Source organism: Chrysemys picta, chromosome 13, assembly GCF_011386835.1.
Source record: "Chrysemys picta bellii isolate R12L10 chromosome 13, ASM1138683v2, whole genome shotgun sequence".
NCBI lineage: Eukaryota > Metazoa > Chordata > Testudines > Emydidae > Chrysemys > Chrysemys picta.
In genome coordinates this window covers 57,392-75,589 of record NC_088803.1, presented here as the reverse complement: position 1 = coordinate 75,589, position 18,198 = coordinate 57,392, and the positions used below count along the sequence as shown (strand labels likewise).

Below are 18,198 nucleotides of genomic sequence, written 5' to 3'. Positions count from 1 at the left end.
AGGACTTGCCTCCCCCAGCCCTGGGAAGGGACAGGACTTGCACTGCTGCAGCTCCCAGGACCTGGAGGGTGGTTGGCTCCCGGGTATAGATCCCAGCTCAGTGGCCAGGCCCCTGGCCCCCTTTCATGCAGGTGGTGTGCAGGGGCACAGGAGACGGCTCATTCGGGTGCTGCTGACTCAGTCACTCACCATCGAGGTCATGCTCCAGCACATCGTTGCCTGTCAGCAGGATCTCACGCAGGTCTATGTAGGCAAAGCCCACGTCCTCACACTCGCCTCCTGTCCCAGGCAGGGGCTCGCTCACCACCACGAACTGCAGCCTGCAAGGGGGGGCAGTGGGTCTGGATCCTGCACCTGCAGCCAGCCCATCCTAGCCTGGCTCCCCATAGAAAAGCCAAGTTGAAGGGCTCGTGGGCCAGGGCGCAGGGGATCTCAAGGAGCCAAAACCTCAGGGAGGAGGGCTGTGCCTGCCAGCTTTGCTGCTCTGGCCCAGGGAACCTTCTGGGGAAGTGTACAGCTTGTCTGCGGGAGACAGAGCTGCCTAGGGAGGGGGCACGCTGGGCCTGTGTGAAACAAACGCCTCCAAGAGCTAAGGACCATCACAGACCAACCGGCACGTTCCTGTGAGCTGCCTTCTCTAACCTACAGCGCATGTTCTTATATAACACACACGTGCTGCAAGCCCTCCCCTGCACATGCTCCACCCAGGGCCGATAGTGGTCGCAGTGTTCAGGCGCTTACAGGAACATGCTCTGTAAGACCCTGTACGGGGATGGGGAAGGGACTGGAATCCTGTCCCCAGCCAGGCTGCTCACCAGCTCTGCCCTGCCTCCTCTGCCTGCAGCATGGAGAAGAGGATTTCCCGCTGGCTGCTCACCCCCTCCGGGTCCAGCTGAATCACTGTGGTGGGGGCACAAGGCTGTTAGCCAGGGTGATGCTCAGTTGGGAGGGGCAAGGGGAGGAGTCAGGGTGATGCTCACTGAAGGGTGGGGGGACACCAAGGGGAGGAGTCTGGGCGATGCTCACTGAAGGGTGGGGGGGCACCAAGGGGAGGAGTCAGGGCGATGCTCTGGGGGGCACCAAGGGAAGGAGTCAGGGCGATGCTCTGGGGGGCACCAAGGGAAGGAGTCAGGGCGACAAGCTGATGCTCACCTGGGGTCAGAGGGTGACAGTCAACCCATCTTCAAGTTCCCCCATGTTGCTCTGGTTCCCAAGCTGTTAGTGGTCCAGCCCCCAGTGCCACCTTCTCCCTGTTGGGAGGGAGCCCACTGGGGCGGGCATGGGCCATGCTGCTCAGCACCCCATGGAGTGGTGCCGCATGAGCTGGGGCGGTGGGGCCTTTGCCAGCTTGCACTGTCAGTGGGGGAGCTGAGTCCCTGGGAGGGGGCTGGGGAAAGGGGCACTATTAAACCAGTCATGGCCTCCCTTTCCCATCAACAGCGCTTCTGGGCCTGGAGTGATCCACTGTACAGCTGGCGTAAAGGACTAGCTATGAGCCTTGTCCTGGGGCGGGGGGAGATGCTTTTCCTCTCTCCACCCATTTGTCCCCACAAGGCATGAGACTCCTGCCCTGCCTCTGGGGGGGGGGGGAAGGGCTGTGGGATGGGCGAGAGCCAGACCCTCCCCACGGCAGCTCACCCTTGCTGAAGTGGAAGTAGATCTCCTCGCCGCACTGGGGCTTGCGCAGGGACAGGGGGGTCTCCGTCAGGGGCACCCCTGGGAAGTGGTACTCCACGTACAGCTGCTGGATGTGCTCACTGGCCATGGCCTCAGCCTCAGGGTGCAGACTCAGAGAGACAATCTCAATGTGGATCCGCTCCACGTCCTGACAGGATGAGGTGAGAGCAGGTCATACAGGGCCTGAGAGGGCGGGAAGCAGTGCCCCAAACTCTTGTGGGGGGAGCGGGAGGGGAGGCTGGCCAAGCCAAGCTCCCATCGGAACCCAGAAGGGCTCAGCAATGTCACTACAAGCTGTAGCTGCCCGATTCTCCTGTACCTGGCAGGGCTTTTCCCCCCTCCCCCATGGGTCTGTGCACCCTCTCCTCCAGCACTGCCTCAGGGTGGGGGCATTACCACCTTTGGAGGGCTCCCCAGGCTGGTCCCCACCACAATCTCGTCACTGTCTGTGGTCTGTGCATCGCTGCTGCTCTCCAGCGCTGGCTCACCGGCCTCCTCGGGGGCTGGCAGGAACAGAGTACTTGTTACTGGGAGGGGAATTAGAATGGACCTGCCCGCCCCCTGCCCTCCCACCCGGACCATGGGCCATGAAGAGTATGGCTGCAGCCTGCTTTGGGGCTGGCTGCAGTAAGAGCTGTCAGAGCTGCACCTACGCCAATCTCTAAGTTTGTTCTGCAGCTGGATGGCCATGTCTCCCTCCTCCACCACAGTGAGCCCCAGTCCACAGCTGGATGCCCCTGTCTATGGCTCTACATTGTGCCACCTCGGGATGGGTGAGTCTGACCTTTAGAGTCAGATCTGGCACAGTATGAGGGGCTGAGCAGGGCCCTAGGGTAGTCTGGCCAGTTGGCACTGACAGCTGGGTGCCCATGGGAGGCAGGAGCTGGTACCCATGTCCTCAGGAGCAGAGCCTACGTCCAGTGCAAGGGATTTGGGCTCCAAGCGCTGGGTCCTGGCAGAGGTTTCAGCGTCCTTAGCTGAGTGTTCTGCTTCCTCCTCGCCAGCCTGGGCCTCCTTCCCCTCCAGTGTCCCCTGCATAGACAAACCCCATCAGGCTCAGGGAACAGCTCACTGCCAGGGGAGCTCTGGCATTCCCATTAATACTGCCCCCTCTTGGATGCTGGTTCAGTGTGGGGCACTAGGCAGCCTGCGGGCCAAATCCAGACTGCCAGACGCTCATGAACAGACCATTGTATCTTATTGCTGTTATTGTGATGTGAAAACTGTTTCTCTGGAGTCCGGATCTTAACTGTACTTGCCCAAGAAATTTGGACCCTGACAAAAAAATAACTGACTACCCAGGGTGTGGCGTGAGCGTTGGGCAGGGGACTTGGGTTGGTGCACCCTCCCTGCCTGCTTCCTGCTCCCTTCTCCCCAGCTCTCACCTCGGCAGTATCTCCCACCGGAGCCACCTCTTCTCCCTCCTCCAGGGTGTAGCCACTGGATGCTGGCACTGGATTAGGCTGAGTCTGACTACTGGCTTCCCCATTCCACCTTCCCCACTTTCCCCTGCATCCATCAGCCTTGACCGCCAAGATATGGAGCTTCTTCCTCTGGCCCTCAGGCTGCGATGGCGAGATGCTGGGAGCAAGCCGGGCCTGAGCAGGGTTCAGAACAGCACAGTCACACCAAAGCCTGGCAGCTTCCCCCCATTCCCACTAACCTGCTCCTTTTTCTATTGGGGTGCAGGAGTGGGAGCAGCACCCAGCAAGGCAAAGAGAGAGCGGGGGCTAGAAGCCAGGAGTTCTGACCCCCAGCCCTCCCTCACTGAACCCCTCACCAGGAAGGTGATATTGTATGGGGCAGGTGTGAATTCTGGCCTGCTGGGTCATTCTGTACCTGGTTGTGTAGTGCAGCCCTTTCTTCCTCAATCAGCTGCTCCAAGGGTCTCTCACGCTGGTGTTTCCTGGCCCAGGCTGCTTGGTGCAGGGCGGCCCCCGGGGGCAGGTACTGACGCTTCCACTCCAGGCTGAGGCTGATAGAGCCATTGGGGTGCCCAGCTGGGTCGGTGAGGACAAAATCTCCTGCAGAGTAGAGAAATGGAGGCGTAAGGGGGCACAGGGGGTGGGGCTCTGGGCACAAGGCACTGAGGCCAGGGGCAGGGGAACTGTGCCTAGCTGTGTGCCTCATGAGCAATAGAGGATCTGGGTCCAGTGGCTTTCACCTGTGATACAGTGCCCCTGTGCCAGAGGCAACAGGGGGATCTGTGCTTTGCCCAAGTAACTGCCTGGCTCTGTATCCTCATCATCAAAGATGTACACGCAGAGGCTCTCTAGACGCAGATAGCGGTTGAGTTCAGCTGTGGAGCGCATGGGGAAGGTCCGCAGGTCTCCAAAGTGTGGGTTGTTGCTGGAGGGGATGATGGGCGTGTCGTGGTCAGGGAAGGTGAAGAAGCGGTACATGGCATAGGGGCTGGGCTGGGTGTTGAGCCAGCGACCCCGCAGGCCCGTGCAGCCTACAATCTGCACTTGCAGCTCATTCCACAGCCACTCAGCATCCAGGACCTAGAGGGGGAGACTGAGAAAGGCTGGTAACTGGGTGAGCAGAGGGCCTAGAGTGCATCCCATAGAAATCACGGCTTTGCCACATGGAAGGCTGTGACGCAGTAGGGAGCGGGGCAAACTGACCTGGGAATGTTGTCTAGTTTTACTGGGACTGTCTGCATGGGGGATGGAATAGCAGGGGGTGACTTTACTTGAGTAACAATACCTGAGCCGGGAGAGGGATGAGGCCAGGTAACACCTTCTGTCTGGGAAACTGGACAAAGGCTGGAGGAGGAGCCGGGGGACGGCTGGGTGAGACGGCTGGACGGGGTTTCAGTTTGGAGCGGTTGGGGGAAACGGAGGGAACCCCAAGGCTGGGGTCTAAGCTCCCTCCCCCCTGAGGGACCTGACTGAGGAGTCCTGGTTGTACCTACAAGCTCTGTTTGGGACTATGTTCCTGTCGTCTAATAAACCCCCCGTTTTACTGGCTGGCTGAAAGTCACAGTAAATCGCAGGAAGTGAGTGCAGGGTCCAAACTCCCCCACACTCCATGACAAAGCCACTTTAGTGTCCAGAGTGCCTGAGGCTTCCCTTACAGGGATCCTGCTCTGACATGTGCCAGAGAGCTCTAGTGTGGAGCACATATCTCTATGAGGCCCTGTGGTTGTGTGCCACAATGGGGAGCCCCTTTTGTGGGGGCATATGTCCATACCGGGATCCTGTATCAGTGGGCATGGCCCTATAAGACTCCCCCTTTCTGGGGTGCATTTCCTTCAGTGTGAGTGTGTGTATTTACCCTCACATACTCCTCCCCCATGCACGCCCCTGCTTCCTCACCCCCTCCTTGTCCTGTTGCCTGCTCTGCTGGGTAGCTCTGGCCTGGGGCATGCAGGCTGACAAGTAGCCCAAGGCCTTGGTGCGCTCGCAGTGCAGCCGCATGGTCTGCTCCATGGGCAGGCACAACCTCATCCAATACTCCAGCATCCCGTAGTTCTCACCGCTCGGACCTAGAGGGTGTGGAGTGGGCAGGGGGGACATGCGGGGCGGGACACAAAGGCCGGGGGATAGGGATTGGGGGAGCGAGAAGGAATTAGGGCAGTAGGTAACAGGACATGAAGGCCACAGGGACATAAGAATGGTTAGAAACCTGGCATATTCCCCAAGCTGATGCCAGAAGGGCTGGGGCAGGGCGAGCCTTGGCCCCAGGGAGGGAAGATGAGCGTATACACTCCCGTGGCTGGAGAGCCTTTACTGTGCATGCAGCCGAGCTGTGGCCCTGACAAGGCCAGGCGCCCTGACTGAGCAGCTGCCATGGCAGAGGGCACAGGGAGCTCTTTGCTGTAGAGCATCACTGTGGAGAGGGAAAGCTCTTACCATGTAGCATCGCTGTGGCATGCATGCGCTCCCCGCTCCCCAGAACCTCCCGGAAGCGCAGCCAACAGGAAGCCAGAGTGCTGTGGTCAGTAGCCGTGGCCAGGTGCAGGTCTAGGCGGGCGGCAGCTCTCTGCAGGTACTGCAGGAAGAGGGGCTCAGCCTGTATCACATACTGAGACGTGAAGCTGTAGCGGGGCCGGGCCCCTCGCACCACCGGTGTGCAGTGTGTCTCGAAGTCATAGAAGGCATAGGTGCAGAAGGTGATGGGCTGGACTTCCCCCAGCAGCTGCAGTGCCTCCCCTGACAGCACTGCCCCTGCAATGTGCAGCTCAAACAGGTTCTCACCACGCCGCAGCACGGGGGCCTTGACCTCCTCCACATCCACATCACCCTCAGTCCACAGGAGTGGGAGCTGCCACGTCCCATAGGCCACATCCTTCAGCTGCTCTGGGGGAGGAGATGGGGCCTGTGAGGGGTGGGCATGTCCCCATCTTCTCCCCCCCTCTATCCCTAAGGCATAGCCTGTACAAATCCCCCTCCCCTATCCGTTCCTGACAGGAGTGACCCACTGCCTGTCTGCTGTCTTCCCCCCTCTTGCTACAAGCCCAGCATAGCCATCTGCCAGCCCAAGTGCTGTACAGAAAGCCAGCTGGTCTTGAGGGGCCAGTTCCCGCTCTGAACAGTGCCATGGGCATGCAGGGACCTGGCACAGCCTCTTGGGGCAGGGAACGCAAGCATAGGGTTACCGTACATCCGGATTTTCCCGGACATGTCCGGCTTTTTGGGCTCCAAATCCCCGTCCAGGGGGAAATCCCAAAAAGCCGGACATATCCGGGAAAATCGGGACATGGGGGCTGGCGGGGCCGGGGGCTCGGGAGCCGGCGGGGCCGGGCCGGGGGCTCGGGAGCCGGCGGTCGGCCGGGGGCTCAGGGGCGCCGGGCCGGGCCGGGGGTGCTCGGCGGGGCCCGGCCGGGGGTGCTCGGCCGGGGGCCCGGGGGCCGGCAGTGCTGGGCGGGGGTGCTCGGCCGGGGACCGGCAGTGCTGGGCGGGCTGACCCAGGCTGGAGACGCGAGGGGGGCAAACTGGGCCGCGTCTCCTCCCCCCACACTCCCCTTACCTGCTTCAGGCTTCCCGCGAATCAAATAGTCGCGGGAAGCAGGGGAGGGGGCGGAGTTGGGGCGGGGACTTTGGGGAAGGGGCGGAGTTGGGGGCAGGGGCGGGGCCCCGTGGAGTGTCCTCCTTTTGGAGGCTTAAAATATGGTAACCCTACACAAGCACAGGTCCAGACAAAGGCCCATCCTGCCCAGCTCTGTTTCCAGCAGTGGTCATGAGTGAGGCAGGGGCAAGACTTGCTCCAGGGGCAGGTGGGGCTGGCTCTGCTCTTACCCTCCAGCTGGCGGATGCGGGTGCTGCGCAGATCCAGGAGCTGCGCCATTTTCTGCTGCTTTTCCTCATGTCCCCTCTTCTCCTGTTCAGCCTGCACCATCACACCTTTCAGCTCGGCCTGACAGCACACGAGGTCAGTTACACAGCAGCTCATCCCACAGCTCAGCCTGACATAGCACCCGGGTGGGGTCAGTCACCCCCTGCACCCCCACCTCCCCCACCTGATAGTCCCGGTTGATGCGATGCTGTAGGATCAGCATGTCCCGGGTTTTCTCCAGCTCCAAGATGGTGTCAGCATGGGCAGCTTCTGTCTCATGGCGTCTCCGGCTCAGGCTCCGCTGGGTGAACAGCGCCTCCTGCTCAGTCTCGGTGGGGAGCCTATCGAGGCAGGGGGGCTGTAGGGAAACGGGCAGGAGATGGGCTAGGAGTGAGCAGGAAAGAGCCACGCCCACCCTGCTGAATGAGGGAGGAGCACCACAGTCGCCAAGGCTGCAACTCCCCCGCGCTCGCTGGGACGCGTGGTCCCAGACCAGCCCCCCCTTGTCTTCCCAGCACAGGCCGCAGCACTTGTCATGATGGGGTCCGGCCCAGCCTCTCTAAATGCTTAACTCCCCCTACATAGAATCACGGAATATCAGGGTTGGAAGGGAGCTCAGGAGGTCATCTAGTCCAACCCCCTGCTCAAAACAGGACCAATTCCCAACTAAATCATCCCAGCCAGGGTTTTGTCAGGTCGGGCCTTAAAAACCTCTAAGGAAGGAGATTCCACCACCTCCCTAGGTAACCCATTCCAGTGCTTCACCACCCTCCTAGTGAAATAGTGTTTCCTAATATCCAACCTAGACCTCCCCCACTGCAACTTGAGACCATTACTCCTTGTTCTGTCATCTGCCACCACTGAGAACAGTCTAGATCAGTGGTTCCCAAACTTTAACAATCTGTGAATCCCTTTCACTAAAATGTCAAGTCTTGTGAACCCACTCCTAAAAATGAATATTTCCAGGGATTTTCTCCTTTACCTGAGTATAACTTATAAAAGCAGTGATCTTGGAAATATAAAATTTGTTTTTATGACATGCTTATTAATTATTATTTAGCAATACAGTATTTTTATTACATTATTAAAATGGCAACACTCTTCCAAGATCTGACTTTTGTAGCTTGTATCGCTTTGAATAAGCCTGTTATAAGACAAGGCTCCTATGTTTCATCAAGGAGTATCAGATGTAAAACAGCATGAAGGTATTTAAGAAGCCAACTCAAAGAGTTCCTCCTACACAAGCATTCAGGTCTTGAGCAATCCATGCAAACAGCGCACGTTACAACAAAGCTTCAACTTGTTCTTCATCATAATTTTAAAAACAATACTAGCTGCCTATTTAATTTAAAAAACAGCAAAAAGTATCCATCTCCCTTTCCGTTTCTTATAAGTCTTGAAGTTTATATCTTCTCAGTGTGATAGAGATGTTTGCTTTGATCTGCTTAGCTCTTGGAAGTCCAGGGCTCCGGGCTGCTGGCCCCGTGCTGCCCACTGTCCCTAGGGACAGCTCTGTCCGCCATTAGGGAATTTTTTCCTGAGAACCCCCTGTAACGGTTCATGAACCCCAGTTTGGGAACCACTGGTCTAGATCCATCCTCTTTGGAACCCCCTTTCAGTAGTTGAAAGCAGCTATCGGATCCCCCCTCATTCGTCTCTTCTGCAGACTAAACAATCCCAGTTCCCTCAGTCTCTCCTCATAAGTCATGTGCTCCAGCCCTCTAATCATTTTTGTTGCCCTCCGCTGGACTCTTTCCAATTTTTCCACATCCTTCTTGTGTGTGGGGCCCAAAACTGGACACAGTACTCCAGAAGAGGCCTCACCAATGTTGAATAGAGTGGAATGATCATGTCCCTCGATCTGCTGGCAATGCCCCTACTTATACAGCCCAAAATGCCGTTAGCCTTCTTGGCAACAAGGGCACACTGTTGACTTATATCCAGCTTCTCGTCCACTGTGACCCCTAGGTCCTTTTCTGCAGAACTGCTACCTAGCCATTCGGTCCCTAGTCTGTAACAGTGAATGGGATTCTTCTGTCCTAAGTGCAGGACTCTGCACTTGTCCTTGTTGAACCTCATCAGGTTTCTTTTGGCCCAATCCTCTAATTTGTCTAGGTCCCTCTGTATCCGATCCCTACCCTCCAGCGTATCTACCACTCCTCCCAGTTTAGTGTCATCTGCAAACTTGCTGAGAGTGCAGTCCATCCCATCCTCCAGATCATTAATGAAGATATTGAACAAAACCGGCCCCAGGACCTACCCTTGGGGCACTCCGCTTGATACCGGCTGCCAACTAGACATGGAGCCATTGACCACTACCAGCCATTGACCGTTGAGCCCGACGACCTAGCCAGCTTTCTATCCACCTTATAGTCCATTCACCCAGCCCATACTTCTTTAACTTGCCGGCAAGAATACTATGGGAGACCGTATCAAAAGCTTTGCATAGCACACAGCAGTCGCCATGAGAGGAAAGACCACTCCAGACCTGCTGACTCCCCTACATATGGCCTTGTGCTTGCCATGACAGATGGCTTCCCTGCACTTGCCATGACGGGTGAGACCAGCCCAGTCCCCCTGACTCCTCTACACAGGGACCAGCCCCACCCCACCCGCAACGCCCCCCGCACAGGCCCCAGCTCTATGCCCTTTACCTGCCAAATGCTGCTAGAGGATGGGGCACCTACTACACCCCATGAAGGGGCCTGAGATTGGCCAACCCTGGCTCCTCCCTGGCTCGTACCCACCTGGGACAGGGTCGGATCAGGCTTCTGCTCTGGAGTTTGGTTCCCCCTCTCCACTTCCTGCTTCAGCTCCTCACTCCGAGCTGGGGACAAGACAGGAGTCAGGTCTGGTCACCAAACTGGTTGTGATACAGAGCAGGCCCTGGCCCCGTGTGACCGGGACACATTCTGCCCCCCACCACACGTGTTGCACACCAAGGATCCACCCCCTCCCTCAGGTGTCACGTGGCCAGACCACATGCACCCCTCCCCCCCGACTGCAGTGCACGTGTGATGCCCCCACCCCAGTGAGAGGGATTAGTCAATGGTGACGCAAGAACTCCCCATTGGGATGAAGCTGACATTTCAGTCCCGTGTCCCTGTGCTGATACTGAGATTCCTTCCCCCCCTCCCCGCACTGTCCTGCCAGCCCCCTCACCTCTCTCCTGCGCCAGCTCCTCCATCAGCCCTCTCTTCTCTGCCAGCTCCAAGCTCAGCTGCTCCTCCAGCCGTGAGATGTTCCCATGCCGCTGCTCACAGGCCAGACTGCTGCAGCAAGAGGGGCAATGCTACAGTGTTACCCCAAGGGCCACAAACCCCAACCCTCCATGAGGGGCTCCAGCACACATGGTGCCCTGAGCCCTCAGGGCCCTGGGAGCTGCTTCTGCATGGCTGTGGCAATTCTTTGCCAGGCCCCACCCAGGCATGGCAGATTGAGGGTGAGGGGGTGTCCCTATGGGTCTGCCACACTCACATTGTACCACAGACTTGGAGAGGGCTTCCTAAGGCTCTCCCCCAAAATCCCCATCCTCCAAGGTCAGCCCTTTGGGATCAGTCTCCTGTCTCTGGCAGACTCTGGGGCTGCTCCAGACCTTTGCCTATCTCCTACAGGCCAGAGCTCCCAGCCCCAGCAGTCCGACCCTGAATGGAGCCCAGAGAGGGGGCTGAGCAGGCATCAGACAGATCTGGTGTGACTGGACCCCAGGCTGTGGCATCTCTAGGGATCAACGGGGGCTGAGACTGCTCACTTGACATTGGGCACCATGGCATAGCCCCACTGCATGGTGCCGGGCTCGGCCACATTCAGTCTCACCTCTCCAGCAATTTATCATAATCCTCTTTCAACAGGTCTCGCTCCTTCTCCAGGGACCTGATTCTCTCCTGAAACTGAGAGAGACAGAGATCAGCTCCCAAACCTGGCTCCCGCAGCCAATGGGGGGTGAGCCTGTCAGGCTCTTTCTCTAGGGTTAGAAAGGGACTCCCCCTACTGACTTCAGGGAAGCTGGCCTCAGAGTAGGGAAAAAGGGGTCTCCAGGACTTGGGGCTCCCTACCTCCTCCAGCGCCCCCTGCAGGAATGAGATGCTCTCCACTTTGCTCTCCAACGCCAACACCTTCTGCGTCTCCGCCTTCAGCTGCACAGTGAGCTCCTCCACCTGGGCCAGGAGGGCCTCACTGCTGGTTCGCAACATCTCCTGGTTCTGGTGAGGGAGGGGAAGGAAGAAAGACCAGCACAGGCAGGAGAGAGGGACGCCGACCCCTCCCTGCTGCAGGGCCGCCAGGATGGAGGGACCTGGAACCGAGTGTGAGAACCCAGGGACAAGGGGGTGGAGGCTGGATACAGAGAGACTCTCTTTGCCCCAGCCCCCCCATCTGGAGTGCAATGCCCTCGGGACGGGTCCCAGCAGGGGGAGGGAAGCTCTTGTCCCATCAGTGTAAAGGGGCGTGCCCTTCCTGGGATCTGGGGGGCAGGTCCCATCAGGGTTGTGTGGGCAGGGGAGCTCCCGCCTGCTGGGGAGTGGGTCCCAGTAGGGTATTGGGGGGAGCTCTTGTCACATCAGCACAGAGACTCTCCCCTTCTGGGGCAGGAGGGGTCCCATCATACATCAGTATTTACCTGCTGGAGCTGGCTCTCATACGCCTGGGAAGAGAAATCACAGAACTGCCATCAGTGCTGCTATGTGGAGCCTATTATTTGCTGAGCGCTGACTTGGGAGGGCTTTGGGCCTGGCCTCTCCCAGTGGCCCTCAGAGCTGTTCCCACCCCCCCGCCCCTGCACTCCCAACCCCGGGAAGCAGGTTCACTGATCCCACTTGGAGGAACAGACGCAGACATGAGGGGGTGAAGGCGGGAGCTCCCCATGGGGTTGGCTGAAGGGAGAACTTCCCCTCTAAGCCCCTACTCATCTCCACAGGCGGGTGGGTTGGTGGGGGTCACATTGGGTCCTCAGATATCTCTCCCCAGGTGGTACAGGCAGGGGCCTAGGTGTTGGGAGTGTCTCTTCTCCTCTCCCCTGGGGTGGCACAGGCAGGAGAACTGACAGCTGGGGGGGTCTTTCTCTCCTCCCCTTCCCCCCCCCAGGGTGGTACAGGACTGGGACTAATTCACCTCCTGCAGGTCAGTGAATCGGCCTCTGGTCACGGCCAGCTCGCAGCTCCGCTCTCCCAGGAGCCGCTGCAGCCGGATCAGCTCCACGTTCCCCCGGATGGCGGCTCTGCAAGGGGAGCAGTGGGTGGCTTGAGCTAGAGCAGCAATCCCTGCAGGGGACCCACAGTCCATCTGTCCTACGCCCCCAACGTGGGCCTGGCACAACCTCTCCCCCGACCATCTGGGCCTGGCACAGCCCCCCCTTCCTTACTCTCCCCTGTCCAGCCCCAAAGATAATCGGAGTCACTTCCTCTTCCCGCCAGGGCTATCTAGGCCTAGACCCCCACTCTCCCCCAGGCCCAGCAGAGCCACCCCCTCGCCCAGGGGGCACCCGCAGGGGTGCCATACCGATGCTCCAGGGCCTGCTGGTGGTACTGCTGGGACGGGGCCCCATCGAGATCCATCTCTCTCCCCCACGCCAGGCATTGTGACTCAGGCTCCAGCTCTGCCAACACCAGGCTGTGGGATCTGTGGGGAGCAGGGACCTGGGCTGACGCACTGACCCCTAAGGAAGTGTGGGGCAGGATCAGAGGACACAGGTGCTAGGGTGATGCCACGTTGATTACAAAGGGAGCAGGGGGCTGGAAGGCAAGTTTGGCAAGCAGACTGCAGGATTAGGAAGTTTGACAGAGCACGGAGAGGGCACTTGCAGCACCACTCTGGTCACTATTAGCACCAATTAGGTCCCCCCCTCAAGGCCTAACTGGTCAGAGCTGTGCCTGATTACTGGGCCAGCGGGGTTGGGAAGGTAATGAGCTCACTAGCCAATGGGCAAGTGGTTTGAAAAGAGCACAGGAAAGGCCTGCTGGATTCTGGAGTAGAAGTTGCTAAGCTGGGAGACCCTAGCAAGAGGGAACTCTCTGAGCACCCCACAATTCTCCTCCCACCTGCAATGCACCCCTGGGATGAGGGGCCAGAAAGCTGGACAATAGTGCAGAGGTCTGGATCTAGTGGTGGAGGGATTGAGGAACTGTATTGTAAGAACATGCTTGTGTGCTCAAGTAAGAAAGTGTCAGAGCAGTCTGTAATGGTGGGGGTGTGGCACCCTGTCATAACTAGAAAGGGAGGGGTAACAACCCTCCTGTATACAATACTATAAAATCCCTCCTGGCCAGAGGCACCAAAATCCTTTTGCCTGTAAAGGGTTAAGAAGGTCAGGTAACCTGGCTGACACCTGACCCAAAGGACCAATAAGGGGACAAGATACTTTAAAATCTTGGAGGGAAGGCTTTTGTTTGTGTGCTCTTTGTTTTTGGGCGTGTTCGCTCTTGGGACTAAGAGGGACCGGACATCAATCCAGGTTCTCCAAATCTTTCTACACAAGTATCTCATATTTCAAACTTGTAAGTAACAACTAGGCAAGAGGTGTTAGTTTTATCTTTGTTTTCTCAACTTGTAAATGTTCCTTTTGCTAGAGGGTTTACGTCTGTTTGCTGTAACTTTGAACCTAAGGCTAGAGGGGGTTCCTCTGGGCTCTTTAAATTTGATTACCCTGTAAAGTTATTTTCCATCCTGATTTTACAGAGATAAATTTTACCTTTTCTTTTAATAAAATTCTTCTTTTAAGAACCTGATTAATTTTTCATTGTTTTAAGATCCAAGGGTTTGGATCTGTGTTCACCAGTACATGGTAGAGCTGAGGCCGCAGCTCAGTGGACCCTTAGCAGAGGTGGCGGCTGAAATGCCAAAGGAACACATGAACAGTTATGAACTTTTTAAAAACAAGGCCAGAATCAGAATGGGGCTAACACCCATGCCCATCGGCGGTTCAGAACCCAGGGAGGGAAGGTATCTGAGGGAGAGGACGTGGAGCTGTGGACGATAGTGGAGTGGTGGAGGCACTCACAGTTGGGATTCAGGGGCTGCTACCCCTTCCATGGTGCTGGGTGGGGGACGGACACATAGTCTCTCCATATCGACTCGTACTCCCTCTGTGATGTGGTCTCTGTATCTTGGGGGAGCTGTGTGGGTAGGTCTGGCCTCTGGACCGCGCACCCGCATCCCTGCACAGGAGAAAAAGGTGGGATGAGGCCTTGTGTCTTCCTGATGCTAAACCTGTAGGGGCAAAGGATTCCTAGGGGACTGGGCTGAGGCCAGCAGACTCCCTTCACTTGAGAGATGATTCCAATACACAGAAGCAGAGCTGGGAAAGGACCTGCCCAGAGGCCAGGATGGGTCATCCCCTGGGCTCTTCACCAGAGCTTCTGCTGCCCCAGACCGGCTCTCAGGGGGGGATCTCACAGACCCTGGGCTCCCACCCCTTTTCTTGGGGAGGCACTGCCCCAGGATCCAGGCCCTTCAACCCCTAGCAATGGTGCTTTCCCCTACTCCCTGTCCTGATCCATCCCCCTCACCTCTGTGATGTCTCTCAGTCACCCTCCCGCCTGCGGTGTGAACCTGCCGGAGTCCGGTGTCCACGCGGGGTTGGACGTAGCCGTAGGGCCAGTGGCGCCTGCACCCGTGGAGCTGCAGCTGCTGCTTGTAGGATAGCAGACGGCTCCGCAGCCCCTCATTGCGCCGCTCCAGGTTCCACACCCGCTCCTGCAGTTCCTCCAAGGACTCCTCCAGGTCCTGGCCTGACCACCTGGCCCTGGCACCCAGCTGGCCCTCAACTTGTGCCCGCTCATGAGTACGTCTCAGCAGCTTAGTGCCCAACCTAGGGAGGAAGCACAGGTAATGAACCTCCGTCTAATCCATCCCCGCACACACGCTGCCACAGCCCCTATCTTACCCACCCCCCGTGCGTCCCTCAGCCTGTGCCTGCTTGTGGGGGAGTCTCACACACACATCCCCCCCGGGGAGTGGGGAGCACAGCCCCACTCACTCCCTGTGAATCTTCTAACCCCAGGCCCCCTTCCTGCATCACCACAGACACCTACACATGCTCCCTCTGCAAGCCCTGCATACCCTCCTCTGCCCCACCATGTCTCTGGGAGCCTAGGATCCTAATGGTGAGGGTGATGGGTTTCATGGGGCCCTGCTGGTACCTCTTGATCCTGTCCTCCTGCTTGCAGGCAAACTCCTTGAGCACCAGGTTCTCGTCATGTAGACGTAGGAACCCATCCTCCAGCTCTGCCCGGTTCATCTGGCTCACATGCTGCCGTGTCCATGCCACTGGCTCTGAAAGCCCAACATCAGGGAGTGAGGGGCAAGGGGCTTGCACAGATTCTACTCTACAGGGACTAGGGCTAGTGGCTAGGACCAAGGACTGCTGGGCTTTCTCCAGAGTTCTGGGAGGGGAGTGGGGTCTAGGGGTCTGAGCATAGCTGTGAGCTCAGAAACAAACAGTTGTGAGGTTGGAATCAATGCAGAGGGGCACAGGACCAGCTGGGTCTCTGTGAGGAAAAGAAGGCAACCCAGCCCAAAATCCCCACCCCAGTTCATGAGTGGAAAGATCTGAAGGTGGTTCCCATGGCTGACAGAACTTAACCATCTACGGAGTCCGACAGTGGCATGCTTTCAGGAGCGCCTCAAGGGACAGGGCTTGGACACAAGTCAGGGAGAGCAAGCAAGACCTGGCCTGCCGAGGGGTAAAGGAAGAGAATGGGAAGCAGCAGTGGCTGCTGTGGGAGGAAGAGCTATAGCTAAATCTTCCTGCAGAGCCAGCCCATTGGAGGAAAAGGACGAGCAGCTGGAGGGTATGGAGGCTGAGGTTGCAGTTTTAAAGAAAGAACTAAGCACTGGGCTCCTTGGGGAGAAAGAGGGCCTGTGCTGAGAGTCTGGCCATTACACACTGGAAGTGTGGGGCCCACATGGCTGCAGTCACAGGAGGAAGAATTAGGAAGCTAGCAGACAGCACAATGTTAGACCTGACAGCTGGGGGAAGGGCAGCTTTGACTCTAGACTAAAGATTGTCATTCAGGGAGCAGTGGGGGTAGGAGAGGAACTGAAGCGGGATCTGTTATGGGCTGTGATGGAGGTTGTACAAAAGGGGATGTGAAACTGAGTGTTTGTGTCCATTTTGTGGTGTGGATCCCCAGCTCGGTATTTGTCTGTCTGAGCGGGCCTTGTGTCCTCAAGACAAGGAGGCAGCGCTAGGCCTACCCCCAACTGGTGACGTTCTGGCTGGTGTTTTGCCTGCTGCAGAAGCTGGCAGGAGCTAGGATGGGGGTGGGTCCATATGTCCTTGTTGTAGGAAGGTGGGCACATTAAAAGGCACTTCCCCAGTAAGAATTCAGACTTCAGGGAAATGGACTGTATCCCTGAGAGAGACTGCCTCTCTGAACTGGGGGATACCTGTCTTCTGCACAGAGCTGTGCTTGGGGAAAGTACCCTGTCTGTGCCCCATTGCCCCGTCTGAATGGGGTGGTGACATAGGGTGCTGGTGGGGGTAGAGGCTCATCCTCTCTAGTGTGCCATGCTATCTACCTCAGCCTGTGTCAACCCTGAATCCCTTCACTGTTTGTGTGGGGTGGGCCCCTTTGCTCACCTCTCATCCGGGTCTTCACCCCACGGGCCTTTGTGGGACGAGCAATGGCTGACACATCTAGGAAGTCACCAGGAAAGCAGTTAGAGCATCACTCTGTCATGGGCAGCGGGGGTGCTGGGATGAGCCCAGGGACAGCAGTGAAAGTGAGGAGGATGGGGGTAGATGAGGGGGAATAGGAGAAGAGGAAGGGGGATCAGGGATGGTTGAATGGGTGAGGTGTAGAATGGATTGGGGGGTTAGATGGGTGAGGGAGGAGGCCTTGGAGGTCAAAGAAGGCATCTGGGGGTCCCTGTGCCGCCCCCCCCCCCCCATTCCTTGGGATCCCTGCATTGTTGTTGTTATGTGGCCCTTACCTTGAATAGCTGTGATCACTGAGGGCTTCGGGCTGCTGTCTCTGACAGGCAGGTCTCCGGCTGTCTCATCCAGCAGGAGTAGTGACATAGCAGCAGGCGAAGCACAGTCTGGAAGGCAGGGAGAGAGGCAGTTACAGGTGGCCCTCAGGGGTCCAGTCCCAGTCATGTCCCACAGTGGGTGAACCCAGCCTGGAGGGGGCAGAGCTGCAGCTTGGACACTTGTGGGGAAAGACCACCAGGGCTTGGCTCTGCAGCTGCCTCATTAGCCTGGGGCAAATCATTCACGTATCCATTGATCTATGGGATACCAAGGTGGCTTTCTCCCTCCGCTGTGCTCCTGGGGGTGGGATGGGGGATCAGCTCAGTTCTGGGGTTGGACCTCCACTCCAGCCCCACATCTGCGCTGTCTGCTCTGTCCCCAGGTGAGGCACCTGCCCCAGACACGAGGAGCAGCACTAATCCTGCATAAGGCTCTCCTTCTGGCCCCCCACCCCAGCTGGTGGGTACTTCTCCCCCTCACTCACAACCCCCTCCCAGCCTGCGGACTGCTCTGTCCCTGGAAAGAGCTGTCTTGGCAGCTGTGGAGGAGGATTTCCTTCCCAACTAATCTGCTACCATCTGCCAGAAAGTAGTGCAAGCCCCCTGACGATCCACAGCCCAGTCATGCCCCTGTGAGGGCGTGGGGGTATAATGGCAGGGATGTGGCACGAGGAACAGCACTGACATGAATCACACTCAACAGCCAGCTTCTGTGCAAGCTTCCTCCAGACATCACTGGGCTCCCTCCACCCCAGTTCTGCTGAAACCTCTCAGTCCAGACACAGAAGGCCACTGCTCTCCCAGCCCTGGACTCTTCATGCCCCACTGCTCTACCAGTGCCCCTCGCTCCCAACCCACAGACTCCATGCTATTCCGGCCCAGGGCTCCCCTAACTCTGCTAAGGTCCCTCACTCCACACCTAGAGATTTGCTGCTCTCTCAGCCGAGGGCTCCGTATCCTGATCACAGCTCAGTCAATACCCCACTCCTGACCTGCAGCCCCCTGCTAACACAGCCTGGGGTTCCCTTAAGGTCTGCCAGTGCCCCTTGCTCGTGACTTGTAGTCTCCATACTCTCCTCACCCTGGGCTGCACAGTCTGACCCCAACTCTACCAATGTCCCTCACTACCAACCCACAGTTCTCCTCCTATCCCAGCTCTGAGGTCCCCTGTAGCTCTGCAGTGCCTCTTGGTCCCAACCTACAGCTTCCCTGCTGTCTCAGCCCTGCATTTTTACTCTGCTCCATCTCACCTTGCCTGTCACTGTCTCCTGT

The 18,198-nt window shown here is 57.8% G+C and overlaps 1 protein-coding gene across 1 annotated transcript in view; it reads right to left on the bottom strand.

The window, feature by feature from the left end:
- Nucleotides 1-18,198, bottom strand: part of RPGRIP1 (RPGR interacting protein 1) — a 31,930-nt gene that overhangs the window by 1,278 nt on the left and 12,454 nt on the right. The window contains exons 2-22 of the mRNA XM_065566498.1: nucleotides 16,888-16,995; nucleotides 16,535-16,591; nucleotides 15,093-15,225; nucleotides 14,482-14,761; nucleotides 12,067-12,261; nucleotides 11,576-11,599; nucleotides 11,013-11,159; nucleotides 10,774-10,847; nucleotides 10,120-10,229; nucleotides 9,705-9,784; nucleotides 7,142-7,516; nucleotides 6,921-7,038; nucleotides 5,535-6,056; nucleotides 4,998-5,167; nucleotides 3,842-4,166; nucleotides 3,517-3,701; nucleotides 2,568-2,709; nucleotides 2,074-2,180; nucleotides 1,639-1,825; nucleotides 830-900; nucleotides 190-370 (exon numbers count right to left, since the gene is read on the bottom strand). Coding sequence (XP_065422570.1) covers nucleotides 190-370; nucleotides 830-900; nucleotides 1,639-1,825; nucleotides 2,074-2,180; nucleotides 2,568-2,709; nucleotides 3,517-3,701; nucleotides 3,842-4,166; nucleotides 4,998-5,167; nucleotides 5,535-6,056; nucleotides 6,921-7,038; nucleotides 7,142-7,516; nucleotides 9,705-9,784; nucleotides 10,120-10,229; nucleotides 10,774-10,847; nucleotides 11,013-11,159; nucleotides 11,576-11,599; nucleotides 12,067-12,261; nucleotides 14,482-14,761; nucleotides 15,093-15,225; nucleotides 16,535-16,591; nucleotides 16,888-16,995 — 3,591 coding nt within the window. The remainder of the gene's footprint in view (nucleotides 1-189; nucleotides 371-829; nucleotides 901-1,638; nucleotides 1,826-2,073; nucleotides 2,181-2,567; nucleotides 2,710-3,516; nucleotides 3,702-3,841; nucleotides 4,167-4,997; nucleotides 5,168-5,534; nucleotides 6,057-6,920; nucleotides 7,039-7,141; nucleotides 7,517-9,704; nucleotides 9,785-10,119; nucleotides 10,230-10,773; nucleotides 10,848-11,012; nucleotides 11,160-11,575; nucleotides 11,600-12,066; nucleotides 12,262-14,481; nucleotides 14,762-15,092; nucleotides 15,226-16,534; nucleotides 16,592-16,887; nucleotides 16,996-18,198) is intronic.